General features: G+C 34.3%; 1 protein-coding gene across 1 annotated transcript; it reads left to right on the top strand.

The window, feature by feature from the left end:
• The first annotated feature begins 14,876 nt into the window (after positions 1–14,876).
• LOC134277537 (polyglutamine-binding protein 1-like) lies at positions 14,877–19,010 on the top strand. The gene is made up of 7 exons (XM_062759862.1): positions 14,877–15,005; positions 15,155–15,299; positions 17,081–17,233; positions 17,691–17,791; positions 17,911–17,999; positions 18,546–18,706; positions 18,834–19,010. The coding sequence occupies exons 1-7, from the start codon at positions 14,933–14,935 to the stop codon at positions 18,970–18,972; spliced, it is 861 nt and encodes a 286-aa protein (XP_062615846.1). The 5' UTR covers positions 14,877–14,932; the 3' UTR covers positions 18,973–19,010.
• Positions 19,011–19,384: the final 374 nt, after the last annotated feature.

The following is a 19,384-nucleotide window of genomic DNA, read 5'->3' as shown; positions in this document are numbered from 1 at the left end:
GAAATTCACCTGACTAAAGTAATTCTCATGCGATCCTCTCCGGTTTTCCGGGCCATGTTTACTTCCGACTTCAAAGGGAAGAATGAAAGTACAATATCGCTGTCTCAGAAAAAATATGAAGATTTTGTTCTGTTTCTGCCCCGGGGAACATCTGGAACTGGACGGTTTGTATATGAAAAAGCGTTATTCTTTTGTTCTATCATGATTTGTTTTGTCGTATTAATCAACTGTGATTTTTCTGTTCATCAGGATTTTCTTGTTCAATAATTCTAGGTCATCGGGGTCATACAGTTGATTCTTTTTACACGTGGACGTAGGTCTATAGCATGTCCTTGTTTTGCATCATGAAAATAAGAGCAGTCTACAAATCAGACTTTGAAATTTTCAAAGGTCGAGACTTTGAGCTAAGGATTGAGCTCATTCCTGCATACATGTAAGAAATCTCCTCGATCCAATTTTAGCTTCCAGAGTGAGGGGTAGTTGTACTATAGTTTTTAAAATGCTCTACCATTTTTTTCAAACCTTAAAAGGATTTCTAATAATGATCATGTGTAAGTTATACACAAATATGATGACACCAAAATTTGAAAAAATCAGCACGCAAAAGCAACGTGTTCCAGTTCAAATTAAGTGTTACTCGAATAATGTTTTTGCATGTTACAACTATACCATTTCTCCATCATCCACACAAGATGTTGTGTACATGATTGATTGATATATGGTATATTGTATATGGACGTCCCTTCAAGCTTTCAGCTATGAAAAGTCCATTAAACAATACAAAATAGAGAGCTAGCAAATTTTGTCCCCCAAAACATCAGAGTTGGATCATTACCATGGAGGAATTTTTTTCGTGCAGACGCTTTATCCACTGCACCACGCAGGCGATTTGTGAAATAACATGAAATATACTTCGGTTCAGTGTGTAAATAACGGACTAACAATTTATGAAAAACGTTATAAAACATTTGATAATTTGTGTTTGATGACAAGGTAATTGGACCTCCATAAACATCAGGAAATTATGACTTTTAACGAGAATGCTGATATCACTGTTTCATCAAGTTGTCACGTCAATAATTTGCCTCTTTTAAAAATTGTACATAGGTAGAACATGCTCTTTATATTCAACTGTGTAATATAATGGATTAACAATTGGTATGAAGGTGTATGGCTGCATATTCGTACTCTCATGTTTTTTTTATTTCTACATGTACCTTTAATAGACTACTAGTATGTCACTTTCACTTATTTTTAATATTTATTTGACATATAACCTCTATGAATTTAATTTCATTTTAATTCAAGAGTTACTCATATGCTGTCGCTATTGCTAAAAATAATCTGCATATATCAATTAAATCAATTAAATTAATGTACATAGTATGTGAAAAGTAATAAATAATTGTTGGTTTAATGTGACCAGAGATATCTAACTTATGTAATTGTTGTCTTAAAAACAATACAATACATAAATGATATATTTACTAATCTGCCTGATATTCCATTTAGTTTCTGTAATAGATAGAATTCTGCCATTGGCAAGAGAGTACGGTATGGACGCCTTGATGAAGAGTTTTCATGACTGGCTGTTAGTGGCGGTTGAGTCCCAAACTAAAGACGTCCTCTTCAAATTAAAATGTTTCTATCTGGCCGCAGTATACAATTTTGAAGAACTCTACAATAGAATGCTGGAAAATCTAAAGTCTGTTAAAATTAACAGCTATAAGGGAGAACGTAGTTTCAAATTGATTCCACCGGAAGACAGGGCTCAATTATTTGAAAAACATTGTGAATATCTTGAAACAAAAATTTCGAATTACCGTCAGAAAATGTCAAATGTAAAATATGATATAGACAATCTTGAAGTCGAGTGCGAAAAATGTCATGAATACACTTACATTTCTAAAGAGGACAAAGAAGACATTTGGCGTTAAAAAGCTGTGCATTTGTTTTGTATTGTTTACTAAAAAGAACCATACACTTGTAAATGTACAATTGTGGAAAAAATAAAAAAATATATATATATATTTTATCATGATGTCATACAAACAGTTCTTGTTGCTTGATGTAATATCAATGTGTTATTATCAAGTTTACATGAACATTTTAATGTATATAAACAAGAAAATTATCAAAATTATTTTTTTTTAATTTATTGCTTAAAGGTACTTAGACACAGATTTGAAGTTATTATTTTCTCTAGAATATTACGACATACATATCTTAATAGCATTTCACACAAAAATAATGAACAATCTTATTTCATATAACAGATATTAAAATTTCAAATGTTTTGGCGGGTTTGATTGACAAATCCTTGCTGATTAACAAATTTATTCTATTCTTAATCCTTAAGAAAAGTGGCAATCTCGTTGTGTATAAACGAAAAATATTAATACTATAATCCAGAAAATTTTGAGTAGACACGTTCGAAAGCAAAACAAACACACAATATATTGTCAGTCCGTGCAGCTGTGGTAAGCAGACTGTGACGATTGAACGCACCCGGTAAATTCTAAATATAAACAATAACAGAACTCGAGCCCTGTTTACAAAAACTGTGTACATAACACCAATGTGCTCGATTTGCTTAACTCTTTACGCATCTCTTAGTTCGGTGTTATACTATAATCCAGAAAATTCAGAGTAGATATGTTCGAAAGCAAAACAAACACACAATATATTGTCAGTCCATGCAGTTGTGGTAGGCAAACTGTGACGATTGAACGCACCCGGTGAATTGTAGACATCAACAAAAACAGAACCCGTGCCCTGTTCACAAACACTATGTACAAAACACGAGTGTGCTCGATTTGCTTAACTTTTACGCATCTCTTAATTTGGAATGACGATACTTGTGAAAGGGTTTTGCTTTCTAACATTTTTACTCTTGATAAAATTATTTTTCTGGATAAAAGTTTTAATATTTCTTATGAATACACAACAAGATTACAACTTATCCTAAGGATTTAGAATAAGGTTAAAATTTCTGAAAGTGCCAGGATGTATCAATCAAACCCACCAAAAAATTTGAAGTATTAATAACTTTTAAATGAAATAAGACTTTTTATGAGTTGTTGTGTGAAATGCTATTTAAATATGTAAGTTGTAATATTATAGAGAAAATATTGACCACTAATCTTTGTCCAAGTACCTTTAAGAACATCTTATCGCATTTCATGATCAATAACATATGATGTAAAATATTTAAATAATGGGACTGCATAGCGTTTTTTTTAGATTGTAATGTATTGGGTTTTTTTTTACTAAGAACCATTATGCACTTCATAGGTTTAACGTATATATACATAAATCGGTTTGTACAATATATGTATAAGTATTTCAATATTATTTGTACATTAAGTAAAGCAGGATTATAAAAAAAAGAATCTTACAAACTGTTCATTCTAGAACGTTTATAAAGACGACAAAGCACCATAATATAAATATGGTAATAATAGTAGTTAGGATAAATTAGTAATATCAATATCAATTAAAACCTGCTCCCAATCTTGTACATTAATTTTATAAAGATATTTTCCTTTTTACATTGCTTTGTTATATTTTTTGTCTACAACAATTGAACAAATTTAAAGATAGAGTGTTTTTAACATACTTTCTTTTATCATCGAAAAAAATGAACAAACCAGAATAAAATGATACTCTTAGACCTGTGACATTGAACAAAATTTGCAAACTCTTTCTATTCTAGGAATATCAAAATACATCTTGTTCTATCTCTAGTTGGTGAGAAGACAGACGATTGTACATGTTTTTGTGGTATTGATTTTGTTAATTATTACTGTGAGTAATTCATTGATTTGTAAATTTAAACAGTCACTTTATACAAAATATATTTGGGAGAACCTTAAAATAACTTTGCGCTTCTTGTATGAACATGTCATGCAATCTTTGAATCACCTAAAAAAATGTTTTTCATTTTTAATAGATGATTTTTACAATTCTATGTATAAGACCTAATGTTTCAACAAGTTCTTTCTTTTATCTATGACAAACAACAAGTAAATTGTTTGATTCATACACATTTAACATTATACATTTATTGACTGAGTTCGAAGTAATAGACCCGTCCTTTATAAGATCGGAGTATATCTGTCCTTTTCTATGACATTCTATACCAGAGTAAAAGGCGTATAGTCCGTCATGGTCAGCTGTGAAGACACCGGTCTGTGAATTATACAAGGACCCTACATTGCTATAGACATGCGCAAACACGATTGTTCTTCCTTCCGGTAAGGGTTTATCAGCACCAAGATACGCCGTGAATCCGGGTTTTAATTGTGAAATGTTTCCTGAAAATTAGGAAAAAAAATAAGCTTTGTGAAAGACTTTCAACTGATTACTTTTGCCTTAAATATTCTTAAAATATTGAAGTTAATATTTATGAGAACAAATAAAAATGTATCACTAATACCTTTCCTTTTTTATGACAAAATCTTATTTATAAATGATGCAAAATGAGTTTTATAAGTCATTGGCAGTGTATGGCATGACAAAAAGATTGATGCAAGTTCGAAATCGATTGTATTTATAAATATAGTTTCATGGCCCAAAACGTATGGAATTCGGATGAGGCTATGCAGTTCATTTACCGCATCACTGCACCATCGAGGTCTGGATCGATAGTGTGATGATGCAAAGACGAGAAATAAATGGTGCGATTACGACAAAGCAATGGAGCGATAACGCGATGGCAATGATGTGATGACCCGACAATGCGATGCGATGATGCCATGGCACGATGAAGTATGAAGGTGTGATAATGACCAATGTTTACTATCGCTTCCTCGTGCTATATCTTACCATTGTCCTTGCATTGTCGCGCCACCGCAATATCGTCATTGTACTATCAGTCTATCACACCGTTGCGTTATTCTCATCACGCCATAGCTTCATTTCAATATCGTGCTATCGCATTTTTGCATCATGTACCCTTAAGTCGATGCTTGATGGTGCAAAAAGTTAACGATGTGGGTTTACTGGGTTCCATTGCATCGTTACATGCAAAAAGCCCTGTAATTATATATATATTTTTAATTTCATTTTTCAAATTGTTGCCCTTTTTGACTTTTTAAAAAAATATCATTAAAATATAAATTTCTAGACTTACTAATCAATCTTTTATTTTCATTGATTAACCTCAGGAGAGTGCCGTTCAGTTCTTTTGATTCTGTTTGTACGTCCATCAACGCCAAGGAAACGTATCGTGTTTGTATTTTCAGTCCATTTAGAACTTGTAATTGATTTGTGATATTTTCTTTCACAATTGTCACAATATCTTCCCAAGCAGTCATATTATGTGTCAATACCTCCTTGTCCGATTCCAGTGATTGAATCCTACTTTCCAAAGTAACAATATCATTTTGCAATGACGCTATTTTTACATTTTGATCCTGGTTATACTGTTCTAGTTGGGCGTTTTTGTTAGCATAATACTGACGTTCAATTTCCAAATTATGAACCCTTAGAATAAGATCATTGACACGTTTATCTAGTTCTAATACCAAAGAGCCGAGGATGTTATTTCCTTGATTCTTGACTGTTTGAGTTGTCGCTGCCACAGAATTGACAATGCTTTGGGAATTGCCATGCAAAAGACACGATGATGTTTGTAGAATGGTCAGAAGTAGAAGAAAGTTAAAAACACTCTTTAAAAACATGTCTTTTTCTGGAGACTTCATTTATGCACATGTGATACTAATATCTTGTGGACACGGATCTTGCACTTTATCAGCGAATAACAAATACTTGAACATTTATCTGTTAACTGAATAATAAACATCGCAGCAAAGTACCGGGTACACGATGCATGATATTAACTACATAATTTACATGATATATGTATATGTGCCTATTTTTTAATAAAGAAAAGGTAGACATATATTTTAATATATGAGAGGTATCACTGTCCAGTTTACATATATATGCAAAATTCCTCCTAGCTTTCAACCATTCAATGTACATTTAAGTTTGAGTTTAAAAAAAAACGCATATGGAAATTAATATATCTCAGTTAATTCGATACACAAGAGCATGCTCTGCGTATAAGCAATATCTGAAACGACGTAAATTATTGAGGAACAAGTTGATGGCACAAGAATATCAGCCGTCTTGTTTAAAGTCATCATTTCGTAAGTTCTATGGTCGATACAATGACCTTGTCAACAAATACAATTTATCATTGAGTAAACGCTGAGTGACGTTTTTTCATACTAATTGCTAGTCCATTATTATACACTGAATTGACTACAGATTTTCCCGTGATTTCCCGATCATGACAAGGAGTACACGGTGGGAGTGACCGGTCTTCAGGGGATGTTCACTCCTCCATGGTACCTGATCCCACCTCAGATGTGGAGGTCTGTGTTTGCCCTTCTTCTATTTTTTATTAGCTCACCTGAGCCGAAGGCTCAAGAGAGCTTTTCTGATCAAAATTTGTTCGTTGTCTGTCGTCGTCGTCGTCGTTGTCGTTATTGTCGTCGTCGTTGTTGTCGTTAACTTTTCACATTTTCGACTTCTTCTCAAGAACCACTGGGCCAATTTCAACCAACCTTGGCACAAAGTATCCTTAGGTGAAGGGAATTCAAGTTTGTTCAAATGAAGGGCCATGCCCTTATTGAAGGGGAGATAAATGAGAAATAGTGAAAATTTGATGGTATGTTTTAAAAATCTTCTTCTCAAGAACCACTGTGCCAGGAAAGATGAAACTTATATGGAAGCATCCTCAGGTAGTGTAAATTCAAATTTGTTCAAATCATGACCCACGGGGGTAGGGAGTGGCCACAATGTCCTATCAGAGTTTTATATAGAAATATATATGAAAAATCTTTTAAAATATCTTCTGCTCAAAAACTACTTGGCCAGGAAAGTTGAAACTCATTTCGAATCATCCTCAGGTAGTGTAAATTCAAGTTTGTTCAAATCATGACCCCTAGGGGTAGGATGGGGCCAAAATGGGCGATCAAACTTTTACATAGGAATATATAAGAAAAATTTTCTTCTCAAGAACCACTGGGCCAGGAAATATGAAACGCATGTGCAATCATCCTCAGACAGTGTAGATTCAAATTTGTGCAAATGATGACCCCGGGGGTAGGGTAAGGCCAAAATGGCCGATCAAAGTTTTACATAGGAATATATAGGAAAAAACTTCTCACGATCCATAGGAACAGGAAAGATGAAACTCATGTGGAATCAACTTCAGGTTGTGTACATTCAAGTTTGTTCAAATCATGACCCCGGGGGTAGGGTGGGCCCAAAATTTTTATATAGGAATATATAGGAAAAATCTTTTAAAATTTTCTTCACAATAACCCCTAGGCCAGGAAAGGTGAAACTCATGTGGAATCATCCTCAGGTAGTGTAGATTCAAGTTTGTTCAAATCTTGACCCCTTGGGGTAGGATGAGGCCATAATGGCCGATCAAAGTTTTACATAGGAATTTAATATATAGGAAAAATCTTTTAAAATCTTTTTCTCAAGAACCATTAAGACAGGAAAGATGAAACTCAAGTGAAATTATATCCTCAGGTAGTGTAGATTCAAGTTTATTCAAATCATGACCCCAGGGCTAGGGTGGGGCCATAATGGCCGTTTAAAGTTTTACTTAGGAATATATAGGGAAACTTTTTAAAATCTTCTTATCAAGTACTTCAAAGCCATGATTAGTAATATTTATATGGAATCATCCTCAGGTATTGTAGTTCGTTCAAATCATGATCCCCTGGGGGGTTAAAATTCAAGCCCTTCCTCCCCCCTCCCCCCCCCCCGAACGTTACTAAACTTTCAGTTCTGATCTGATATGTGCTTTTTCTTAGCCGATGTGCTCAGGTGAGCGCTGTGGCCCCTGGACCTCTTGTTGTTTTAAGGATCTTTGAGCTTGAATACTGTTCGTTATCTCCGTATATATTTTATATCAGCACAATAAATAATATAATAAAAACACATGCTATTTTCTAATAATTTTTTTAGCATTGCTATTTGGATTGTTACTTAAACTGTAAATTTACTAACTAATTTGTGTTGTTTACGAGGTATGGAGAGACCATAGAATTCATCACTACAATGAAAAGTAAACTTTCTTATAAACCATATTTTAAATTTTTAAACTCCACGAAAACATGAAATTTTACAGTAATTTATTATGAGATACTTCTTTTTTTATTTTGAGCATTGCTTGACAAAGCAAGTTTGTATAGCTAGTCGTTCATTAAGACGGTTTCCATTAAGTAGTCCACTAACAAATTCAGGAAAAGCATAATAAAAAACACTTAAGAAAGAAATTAACTGCTCATTTTCAATTAATTTTTAACTCGTACATACATGCAAACAAATCGAAAACTAGTTACATGTGTCATGTTGTAATTTGTAAAGTGGGAATATCAAGATGTACAAATAGCTTTAATTACCGGTATCTTGTTTAACATTATCCTACTGATTTTTGACCTTATGTTATCTACTTTTTATTTGCATTTTGATTTTTCATCTCTCAATTTGTTATTTAGTCACTCTGCAAAATGAGTAACATTCGTTCCCAAGTGCTTTTAATTGTGCTTTATCTGAATTTGTATAAAATTTGCGGACTACTTAATGGAAACCGTCTACCGACCTCGCCATCTCACACTGCATCTACGGCACACAGAGGTTCAGACACGGAAACATTGCACCAGCTTTTGAGCCAGGAATTTTCAGAACTCGAAAAGATGTCGCGTACGCTAATTCAAAGGGTCACTGTCCTAGAGAGTAAAAACTCAAATCTGGAACGAGAGCTGCAAGAACAAAAAGGGAAGATTGCCGTACTACAACAAGAAAATAACAACATTAAACAACAACTCACCAGGCAAACCACTGAGATTGCATCACTGCAAAAAGATTTGAATTCGTGCTTGAATTCGACAAATTTTCTGACAAAAGACATTGGATTGCTTAAAGAAAATGTCACCATTCTGTCGCTTTGTTGTGAGAACAATGAACAGAACATGACAAGAATAGAGGAGAAAATAGATAGAGTTGAATCATCAGTGTTACAGCAAATGCAAAATGATAAACTAATCCAGGAAGGGGAAATAGAAAACATGTCGGATATGGTTGACAAACTTAAAATTCAAAACAGATACATTTCACTAACACTTGTCGATTTGCAATCAAATGTTATTGGCATGAATAATTCTTTGTTCAACGCCGTTTCGGATTTAAATGGTAATGATTTTTCTAGTTACTGGTAATACTTTTCAAAAGAATTATTGGTATGTTGCACTGCATATGAATTACAATTCCTTAAACGTCTTGAATTCCAAATACGTCCAGTGGTGTGTTGAGATCCCTAGCTGTAATGTCAGTTTTATCTATCACTAGCCTGCCCCAGCTAAAAACTTAAAATTAAATCATGTTTTTAAATATCGAATAAATATCGAATAAGCTGGAAGACGTCAACACAATTTGTTGTAAAACGCAGAGCATTACTATCAATATGATTTTTTTTAATTTCAAGCTAAATGTAGAGTGTTTTTTGATTAAATAATAATTTAAAGAGTTATCTTTCCTATTGAATGATCGGATATCCTTAATTGAAGGCGTTCGCGCATTTCTAACTTGTACCTCTATGCGTACATTTTGCTTTGATTCAAACTTTCTACTTTCTATTATAGACTATGTCAATGGTTCTCTTTTACAAATGAATGAAATGGTGGCAAAAATTCAGAAAGACGATCTCGCAGTTGTGTCTTCTCTTCGAGCCCTAAATGGATCTTACCACAGCTTTGGTAAATAGACACATGTATACATGTACATGTGCATGTATATCTATTTCAGTTTTGTGAGTTTTATGTACATTATAACATGGTTGTCGATTTTATAAAGGAAAAAAGGCCTTTTCAAGTTAGTCAGCAGAATTAAAATTCTTATTGTATTTAACGTTAATTATGTTTCCTTGTCTGTGATGTACATTTTGACATCATTGAAATGTATGATGGCATATCACATATAACGATGTAATAGCGCTTAAATAAAAATGTGCTTGCTGAAGATGTGATACATGTAGATACAATACGTTAAGGGCAGTTGCTTCAAGTAAAAAAAACTCAAAAAATAGTTCTTGTCAAAACTGAAAATGAAAAAGACTGACAAGACTCAATGTGAAAACTACTGCAATAAAAGTATCAAAGCAATGTGTTTTTGAATAGGGGCAAGTCCAAAATTTTTAAACATATTATAGTGACCCAAAGATCTCTTGTTACTAAAAGTAATTGTTAAGTTATCATAAGCAAAACCGTTATACTTTAAATAACATGTTTAGTGTCATTAATTTATGATTGTCAAATCACAGTTTCAGAATAAAATAATAAAATCGGCTTTACGGCTTTGCTAATACACGAAGACCTACAAACAAAAAAAAAACAATTTCTTTCTTTCCTTTCAATTCCACATAAATTTGGAAATATAATATAATTTGATTAAATTATATGGACAACATTTAGAAATTAATAACTTATGTTCCCTATGATTTCCAAACTGCAAGTTTGCTGCAAAAGCTAAAAAAAACACGTGCGTGTCTTGAAACTGGGATGATGCCAATTAAAATAGGAGAGGGGTATTCAGATCAGAAAAATGAAAAAAATTAGATTTTTTTTTCCATTTTGTTACTTGATACCACCTTTAGCAATGTTGAGTGTACATGAAACTTTTCCTGACACTTTACACACATTACGTTGGTGTAGAGTGTACATGGAATTTTGCAATGAGCTGTACACTTTGTACACTTTTTAGTTTTAAGTGTAACTTGTCATCAAGTTTCTATGGAAAACACTGTACACGTTACACACATAACATAAGTGTAAATTGGGCCGCTAAAAATTATAGGTAAACCAACATCTCAGATTCATGGGAAAAGCGCTTTTGTCGGGGTACAGATAAAGTGAACTGGCCATTCGTGCATTCATGTATAATTTCAGGATACAACAAAGGCTTTTTCTTGAGAATTCTCTGAATTCTGAGATTTGTAGCTAAGAAAATACAAGTTATTCACTGCTTTATATATAAATGCATGAAAAATTCTTGCTTCATATGAAATGGTTTTCTAATTATTCAACAATATTGAAACATATGAACACTACCACGTGTGAACGGTCCGGTTTTATCTTTGACTACCTGTTCATGAAGGATGCAATCATTCACTGTGAACAGTAAGGGGGATCTTCACTAGCTTCACAGAGACTACGGGGACTCCAGATATAGGGAAGGGGATCTTACAGATCTATGAACACAATAAAAAGGAGGTGACATGGAGATTAGCTCTTGCCATTTTGCCGGAAAATCTTTAATTCTGATTCAGAATTGAACCTGTTTTACTTAATTAAAAGCACCTATAAAAATTTCATTCTTATGCAGGAATATGTATATATTGGAAATATTAATAATTGACAGGTATCCGATGCTGTCATATACACAATTCATGTATTTATAACTTTGTCAGAATTTGTTGCGTAAAGCGTTTCATTCGAAACTCTAAAAATTTCAGAAACTGCTTTATTTTGGCTTAAAGAAAAATACTTTATAAATATGAAAGGTTTGCATACTAACTTTTTTTTATTCATTTATAACATAGGGTACCTGCTTTGTTTCCGCAGGAAAAATGTTCTGGATTATTTGTGATCAGAAATCACTGTTGTTTACTTATATTGGGAATTTATAACTTTGTCATTTGTTGCGTAAAGCGTTTATAACTTTTTAACAGAAACTGCTTTATTTTGGCTTTAAGAAAAATACTTTATAAATATTAAAGGTTTGCATTCTGAGATTTTTTATTCATTTATAACATAGGGTACCTGCTTTATTTCCGCGGGGAAAATGTTCAAAGACAATGGATTATTTGTGAACAGAAATCATTGTTGTTTACTTATATTGGAAAAATGAATGAAAATAATGAATAACTTATCCTTGGTCATATATAATGCTAATAATACTTTAATCTATTACAAATCATGTAATCAACTGTTAATAATATTTTTAAAATCTTCCTTCCAAGGGCAGATCAGTCTAACTGCATAAAACTTCATTATAATTAAGTGGAGCTCTTTAGTTTGCAGTGTTTATTGCTTCCTTAAGACCAGACATTGGTGGTATCATTTTATTAAAGGATTCAGCTTTCTTATGTATATGCCAATTTTTTTTTGTAACTGGCCAGATTGTGTCTCAAATGTGTGTTCACAAAATCGCATTCAGGATTCTTTATATCTTGCTTAGTTCTGGGATTATTGAGGTAAATATAGAAAAGGGTTACTAAATTTATAAGATGGAAGGACATATTGTTGTAACTTTTGAATTCATATATGAATACATAAAATATGTTCAAAGCAACTTTTGAATTAGAAGATTTATCAAAAATCGAGGAACGGTTTTTAGTTTAATCTTAATAATATACCTTGAGGCAAAATAATTCATGACTTTAAGAGGTGAAATACAAATACTTTGATGTAAAAATATTTATGCGCTAACATTTACATCAAAGTACCGTATTTATAAAAGATTAAAATAAAAGTTTAAATTAGGATCATGAAATATACTTTTGTGTTATCTTTGATGCTTGAAGAATCACATGCCAATTAAATTTCGCCACTTGGAAGCGTTTGGTGTAGTATCCTTGATTATTTTTAACTATAGTGTTTTTATTTTTACTTTCAGCTTTTATTTATGAGATAATACAAAAGTAACAAAAAAAATACAATTTCTTACTTATTAATTGTTGATCAAATACATGTATGTACATTCGATGATATTATATGTAAATGGTGATTAATTAAAATAATTAATAAAATACATTATACGGGTTGTATTCTTTTAAGATGGGTTGATTGCAAGTTCTTTTACGTCTCAAGAACTTTTTACTCATGTAGAGACCGCCATATAACGGCAAAGGGCTTCAGATTTTGACTAGTCTGAACACACATGTATAGTATTTGGATACCTTCAGAATAATTATAGATTCATACATTTCTTCTTCTTCTTCCATACAAGTATACTCTAGCTAGAGCGTTGTACTCGGGCTGTGACACGCGACGGACAAGACTAAAAACCCGATCAGGGCACTATATACAAAAAAAAGTTAAAAACTGGCACACTTAGTTGGTGTTTGTGGGCAGCTGTGTCCGGAAGGACTCTAACGTTGGTGCTGAGGCAACTACAGATTGTTAGATGTTCCAGTCTAGAATTGTCCTCGGAAAGAAGGAATATCGATGTGCATCGATCCGGGTGTGTGGTAGACGGAACGTGTAGCTGCCTCTGGTCCTTCTGTCACTGTATGTCAGGTATATATACATATGTCTGCAGGAATAGCCACCAAAGCATGCTCGAGAGCAAAACGAGTCTTATCTTCATTCTTCTTGTTTTTAATGGTTCCCAGTGTAGATCTTGAAGCATCTGGGTAACACTGCCAGGTTGGTTATCGTGGTTGTTTTTGGTGGCAAAATGTGCTGCTCTTCTTTGCACTTTCTCAATTTAAGCTGTTGGGACTTGCTTGGAGCTCCAGGGATCCCATGCTGCACAGGCGTAAAAACTATTCTAGAATCGGTCGAACTAATCCAAGGTATGCTGCAGATCTTGCAGATGTCCGACATCCCCTCATATTCCGCCTGATGAAGCCCAGTGTCTTGTTGGCTTTGGATGTAATGTTGTTTATGTGGTTGTCCCATCGTAGATCTTTACTAACGGTGACTCCAAGGTATTTGCTGGAATCATGAACCACATCTAGGAGGTGCCCATTTATAGAGTAAGAAGCCGTGATGGGTTTCCGCTTGTTGGTAATTTGTATTACTACACATTTTTCTGGTTGGAATGCCATCTGCCAGTCCTTCTCCCATCTGGTCAAAGAATCAAGATCCTTCTGCAAGGTAACTGCATCATCCTTATTTGTAATGGGTCTGCATAGAAGACAGTCATCTGCAAAAAGGCGAGTATCTGACAGTGTCCTTTCAGGTAGGTCGTTAATGTAGAGGAGGAACAGTAAAGGTCCTAGAACTGTCCTTTGCGGCACTCCTGACACCACTGGTGCAGTTGAGGAAGTATGGCCCTCTATAGAAGCAATTGCTGTGCCCTATATCTGTCTGTAATCCATTGGAGAGGTGCCTCGTACCTCGTAGTTAGTTCAGCTTATGAGCTAGCAGCTAGTGGGGGACCTTATCATAGGCTTTAGAAAAGTCAAGCAGGATAATGTCTACTTGACCTTTTTCTCTTAGATTCTGGGCTAGACTGTTTATGGTGGACACCACAAGCTCGGGAACGCTCAGAGCGGAATCCATGTTGACTGTCTGAGAGGATTGAATTCTCATCTAGATGGTCCATGAATTGGCTATGTATAATGTGTTCTAGGAGTTTACAAGGGATAGATGTTAAAGATACAGCTAGTCGATAGATCGAAGCTAAATGTTTGTCCCCTTTCTTGAAAATTGGAACAATACTTGCCCGTCGCCAGTCGCCTGGAATTTGTATAAGTTTTAGATACCGCCATAATTTATTTACATAATTGCAACTTCCTAATTTTTAAACATATCAAAAACAGGGATATTTATCCTTTTTGGAGTAACATTAATAAATGCCCCACGGCCAGTTCTATTTTTCCTATTTTATGTCCTTGGCTGCATGTAATCCGGCCCACCATCCCAAATGGTGTTCTTGGTAAAGCAAATAATTGACCTTCCGTTAATTATAAATAAATAATAAGTAATTTGTTCTTAATTGGTTTGAAAATAAATTATTATCTAACTCGAAATATTTATACAGGCCCACTCTCGCAATGTTCTCCTCCTTGCGACTTGGTTCAGGTACGTGTTGACATTTCAATTCGAAATTGAAATGCTCGGAATTCCTCGTGATTTTACCTTTAAATTTTTGTAAGAGTCAGTCTGACATCAAAATAATGCCACTTCCAGCGGCTTTGCTAGCAAAACTAAAGAAAAGAGGGATTGTTACCGAGGAGCAAAATAAACGTGGTGAGTATTTTCTAATAATAAACCGTACAAAAGCATATAATTTCGTAATAATTGGAGATAATGCCATGCAGGTGCATCTCGAATTTCCTCTGTAACATTATGCTCCATTTGATTTCTCTGTTTGTTGAGGTGAGTTGTTAACTTTTCAGTTGAGGAAGTAGAGGAGGTTTTTGCCGAGGATTACGATGATCCGATCAAAGAAAACACAGCTCCCCCGGTCACAGAGCAGGAGATGGATACGTCACATGACCAGACCAAGCCCCTGGTGTACGACGTCTCAGCCTGCCCTAACAGGTATCATTCTTACTTATTAACGGTCTTAGTTCGTAAATATACTTATCAATGTTGAGAAATTACTACGTAGTTTTATGAAAATATAAAATGCGGTCAGTGTAAATGTAGATTTGATGTTATGTGTGTTTCATCTCGTGTTACTTTCACTTCAGTAATTGAGTCAAAGTGCTTAAAACAAGGTTGTAAATGTACTAGCTGCTGTACTGTAGTTCTCCAAGAAAAATGTATTGACAGACCGGAGAGCTACAGTGCCACCAATTGAAAAAACTGTTTAATTATTGCGCACAAAAATTTGCATTTCGTTCAGGATTAATTCTTCCAAATTCTTAACCCAATAGATAGATTAATAAATATGATAAATGTTTCTTACTCCTCTTTGACGTACTCTCGGAGTTGACATCTGCACGAAGTGCGTTGGACCAAATTATCTTGCAAACCAAAAAAAACAGTATAGATAGACAAAATTTTCGGTAATCTCAATTTCTGGACCAGGAGGGCTATTAACAACAAATATAAGTAATGTTTTGTTGTGGAAACAGTGAAAGAGTTTGTTAGGAATACACGATAAGTTATATTTAAGGAATGTTTTTAAGGACCCTCTCTACACTAGTGCAAATTTTTTTTTTGGACATTGAGAAAAATATATTGTATAAAGGAGTTAATAGTGAGCTTATTTATTTAATTTTCACAGTATGGTGCGTGGCATTTACCACCGGGAAAAATGTTCAAAGACAACCAATAACACTGAATAGAAATCGCTGTTAATTGCTTCAGTAGAGAAAATACATGTAAATAACAGGTTTAGTTAATTTATCTTGGCCCTTTAAATGTTCAGAATAGTAAAATTAATTACAAATTGAGTAATACATTGTAAATTTCTTTTTTTAGAATTTAGATCTAAGGGCTGATCACTCTAACTGCAGAAAAATACCTTAGAATCAGAACTCTTTAGTGTGCAGTGTAGAGAGGGTTCTTAAGTTTTGTGTGAGTTATTGGTGTGTGAATCACACAGACTTGTCACGTAGGCATATTTCATGAAGCCCGCTAGCGCTTCTTGAAAAATATGCCTACGTGCAAGACTGAAAAACATTCCTTATATTTTCATTTAACATGTTTGGAAGCAACTAAAATATACTCAATATTTGAATTTCTCGCTGTCCTATATCACTGCATTTTACTAACGTCACTGCAGCCTCATTGTGACGTCACATTAACGCACGTTTCTCCTTGTATATTTCTATATTTCTACGCGTGAGTATGCACAAAAATGATTTTCAAATCAATTTCACAGTTGGCTTAGAAGAAAAAATGTAAATATTTTGGGATGACAGTTTAAAAACATGGAGAAATAAGTTGAGAAACAGAACAATTTTTTGTGAGTTATAAATATACAGTTTTTTCACTGGCTGGCACTGTAGCTCTCTGTCAATATATTTTTTTTTGGAGAGCTACAGTTCTGCAGCTATAAATCTACATGAAATGTAGAAGAAGGGAAGGCATGTTCCTTTGCTGCTGTCTGTCGGTTGTTCGATTTGTTGGGCGATCATCACTTTCAGTTTATTTTCTTCACAGAGATTGCACATATTGAAATGAAATTTATTAGGCTTATGCAAATTTATCATAAAAATAATATTAAGGTACCAGGTATTCTAGGTAAGTTAGGTATGATCAAGCCATTTTTGACATACCAGTGAAAAGCATGCATTGATGCAAACCATCGTGTTACTGAAATAATTAGTTCTACAATTTTGTTTATCTTATTTCCTGATCATTTTAAACAGGTACAATAAATACCACACCTGTGTGGAGTACTGTAAGAAGAGATGGGGGATCCAGAAGTTTGAGCCCGCCCCCATCATGATAAAAAAGAGGGACAGGATGTTACGGCGCTACCCACTCCCGGGGGGGTGGGAGGAAGTAGCTGACCCTCTGACGTAAGATGTCATCTCTTGTTGTAAAACTCTTTTTTAAACCTTTTTTTTAAGTTTCATGATAAAATTAAAAGGATATTACAAATTACACAAAATAAATATAAGATGATACCTGCCTCTCTATTTACTATGATATAAGTATGGATACACAAGGTAAAAGTCATTATTAAAGCAAAGTATATATTCTCACTGAATGTAGTTTTACTTTTTAAGTCTATATATATTGACAAGCCATATGGATTGTTAACCCCAGAAGTTTAAAATTACTTATCAATATAGTGTCTCCAGACTGTGTTTGAGATAAAGATAGAATTATGCAGTCCTCAGTTTGAGAAAAAACTAATTACTATTTTGGTAAATTCTGATTATAAGGTCACAATGACTACAACTACCATACTTACGCCATACAGTGAATCCAGTGTTTGACTGAATTTTACAGTTGTTATTTCCCTTTTACCAGGAATCGTTACTATTATTGGAATACGATCACAGACCAGGTGAGCTGGCTGTCACCTGTCCACCCCCGCGCCCACATCACAATCTCCGCCCAGAGGATTCAGGGTGAGGGACAACAGTGTACAAATTACTGTTCTGTCATACGCTAAAATTTCATGTAAAAGTGAGTTACTCTGAAGAAATTTTCTTCCAAGTTGTTGATATGGTTTAAATGTTGTTTACAGATCTCCTTGGTGACCAGCATCTGGCAACTAAAGAGGCCGAGGCCAGTGACGAAGAGATGGAGACCAAGGGCTCGGAGGAGAGTGATGTGGTAGGTGAAGTAGAGCTAGTATTATTCTGTAGAAGCAGATTTTTAGCAAGGATTTAATTATGGCATTATTAGCGAGGGTTCTGAGATCGCTAAAATTAAATATCGCTAAAAATTTGTAATAGCTTCTTTAGTTATCATTTTAAAATTGCGTAAATTAAATCTCGCTAAAAATAAAATACCTTTAAAAATAAATCGTTAAATTTGCATCTCACTAAAATTTCCATTTACACACGGTAGTCTTAAATTATAGCTAATAAAGACAGCTCAATTACAAATAAGCAAAATTGCCTTTCAGTATTTATAGTGTAAAAAATTTGGATTTTTTTAAAGAACAAAAAGGTTTGTGATGTTTATGCATAAAACAGAAAATTTTGTTTATAATAACAAACATTTTTTTACAAGTCCTTGAGGTTTAACACAATTTTATGTAATTTTTCGTGTTGTTCAGTAGCCTACATCTGTTAATAATGCCCACCTCTACACTGATGTATGTAAGATTTTGTTACCCTAAAGTAAATACATTCTCTCCACGTTTCTTCGTTACAGAGTTCCTCCTCTTCCTCCAGCTCCTCAGACTCCGAGGATGAGTACGATAAACGTCGCCGAGACCGCGGGCGTCGTCACTCTGACAACCGACGTAGGGGAGGTAAACGACAGAAGGAAGAGCTAGATCCCATGGATCCCGCATCCTACTCCGAGGTCCCAAGGTCAATATAATCCTCATCTCAAAACCCCCTCCTATTCTCAAATAAGAACTTGAGAGACTAGGCTCTTTTGACTTGTCATTTTTGATACAATAAAATTATATTTCACTACTGTTATTTTACATGACAGGGGGACATGGTCAACAGGTCTGGCATCACGGGGGGAGGCGAAGACAGGGGTCGATACCACAGCCTCAGGCCCACTGTTCCAGCAGCGCCCCTACCCCAGCCCCGGCGAAATCTTACGCAGGAATCGGGAACAGCCTTAAAGACATGTTGTCATCATTCTTCATATCATCGTCATTATCATTATGTTCCCCAAACGAAGTTGGGGAACATATTGTTTTTACTCTGTTTCTTATTATTATTATTATTATTATTATTATTTTTCTTCTCGGGAAAATTTTGTCCGCGAATGATCTTGTAAAGTACACATCCGATTAAGGGGAAACCTTTTTAGGGTAAGTAGGCATGTTATGTAGATTTGCGGAATCAAGGTCATTTTGCGCGCACGTGCTTGCAAGAGCGCGCACGTGCAAAACTTGAAATGACCAATATATAATGGATATAACCGTAACTTTTCCATTTTTGGACGAAATGTTTTGAAACTCATAATGTAAGGATATATGAGTAGTATGCACAAGATGACATGGTCAATTAAGCAAGATCGCACGTGCAAGC

This window comes from Saccostrea cucullata, unplaced genomic scaffold (genome assembly GCF_032062105.1).
Source record: "Saccostrea cucullata isolate Sc308-1 unplaced genomic scaffold, CSIRO_AGI_Scuc_v1 ctg955, whole genome shotgun sequence".
NCBI classification, from domain to species: domain Eukaryota; kingdom Metazoa; phylum Mollusca; class Bivalvia; order Ostreida; family Ostreidae; genus Saccostrea; species Saccostrea cuccullata.
Note: the sequence above shows the minus strand (reverse complement) of the source record. Positions and strands in the feature narration are given on the sequence as shown.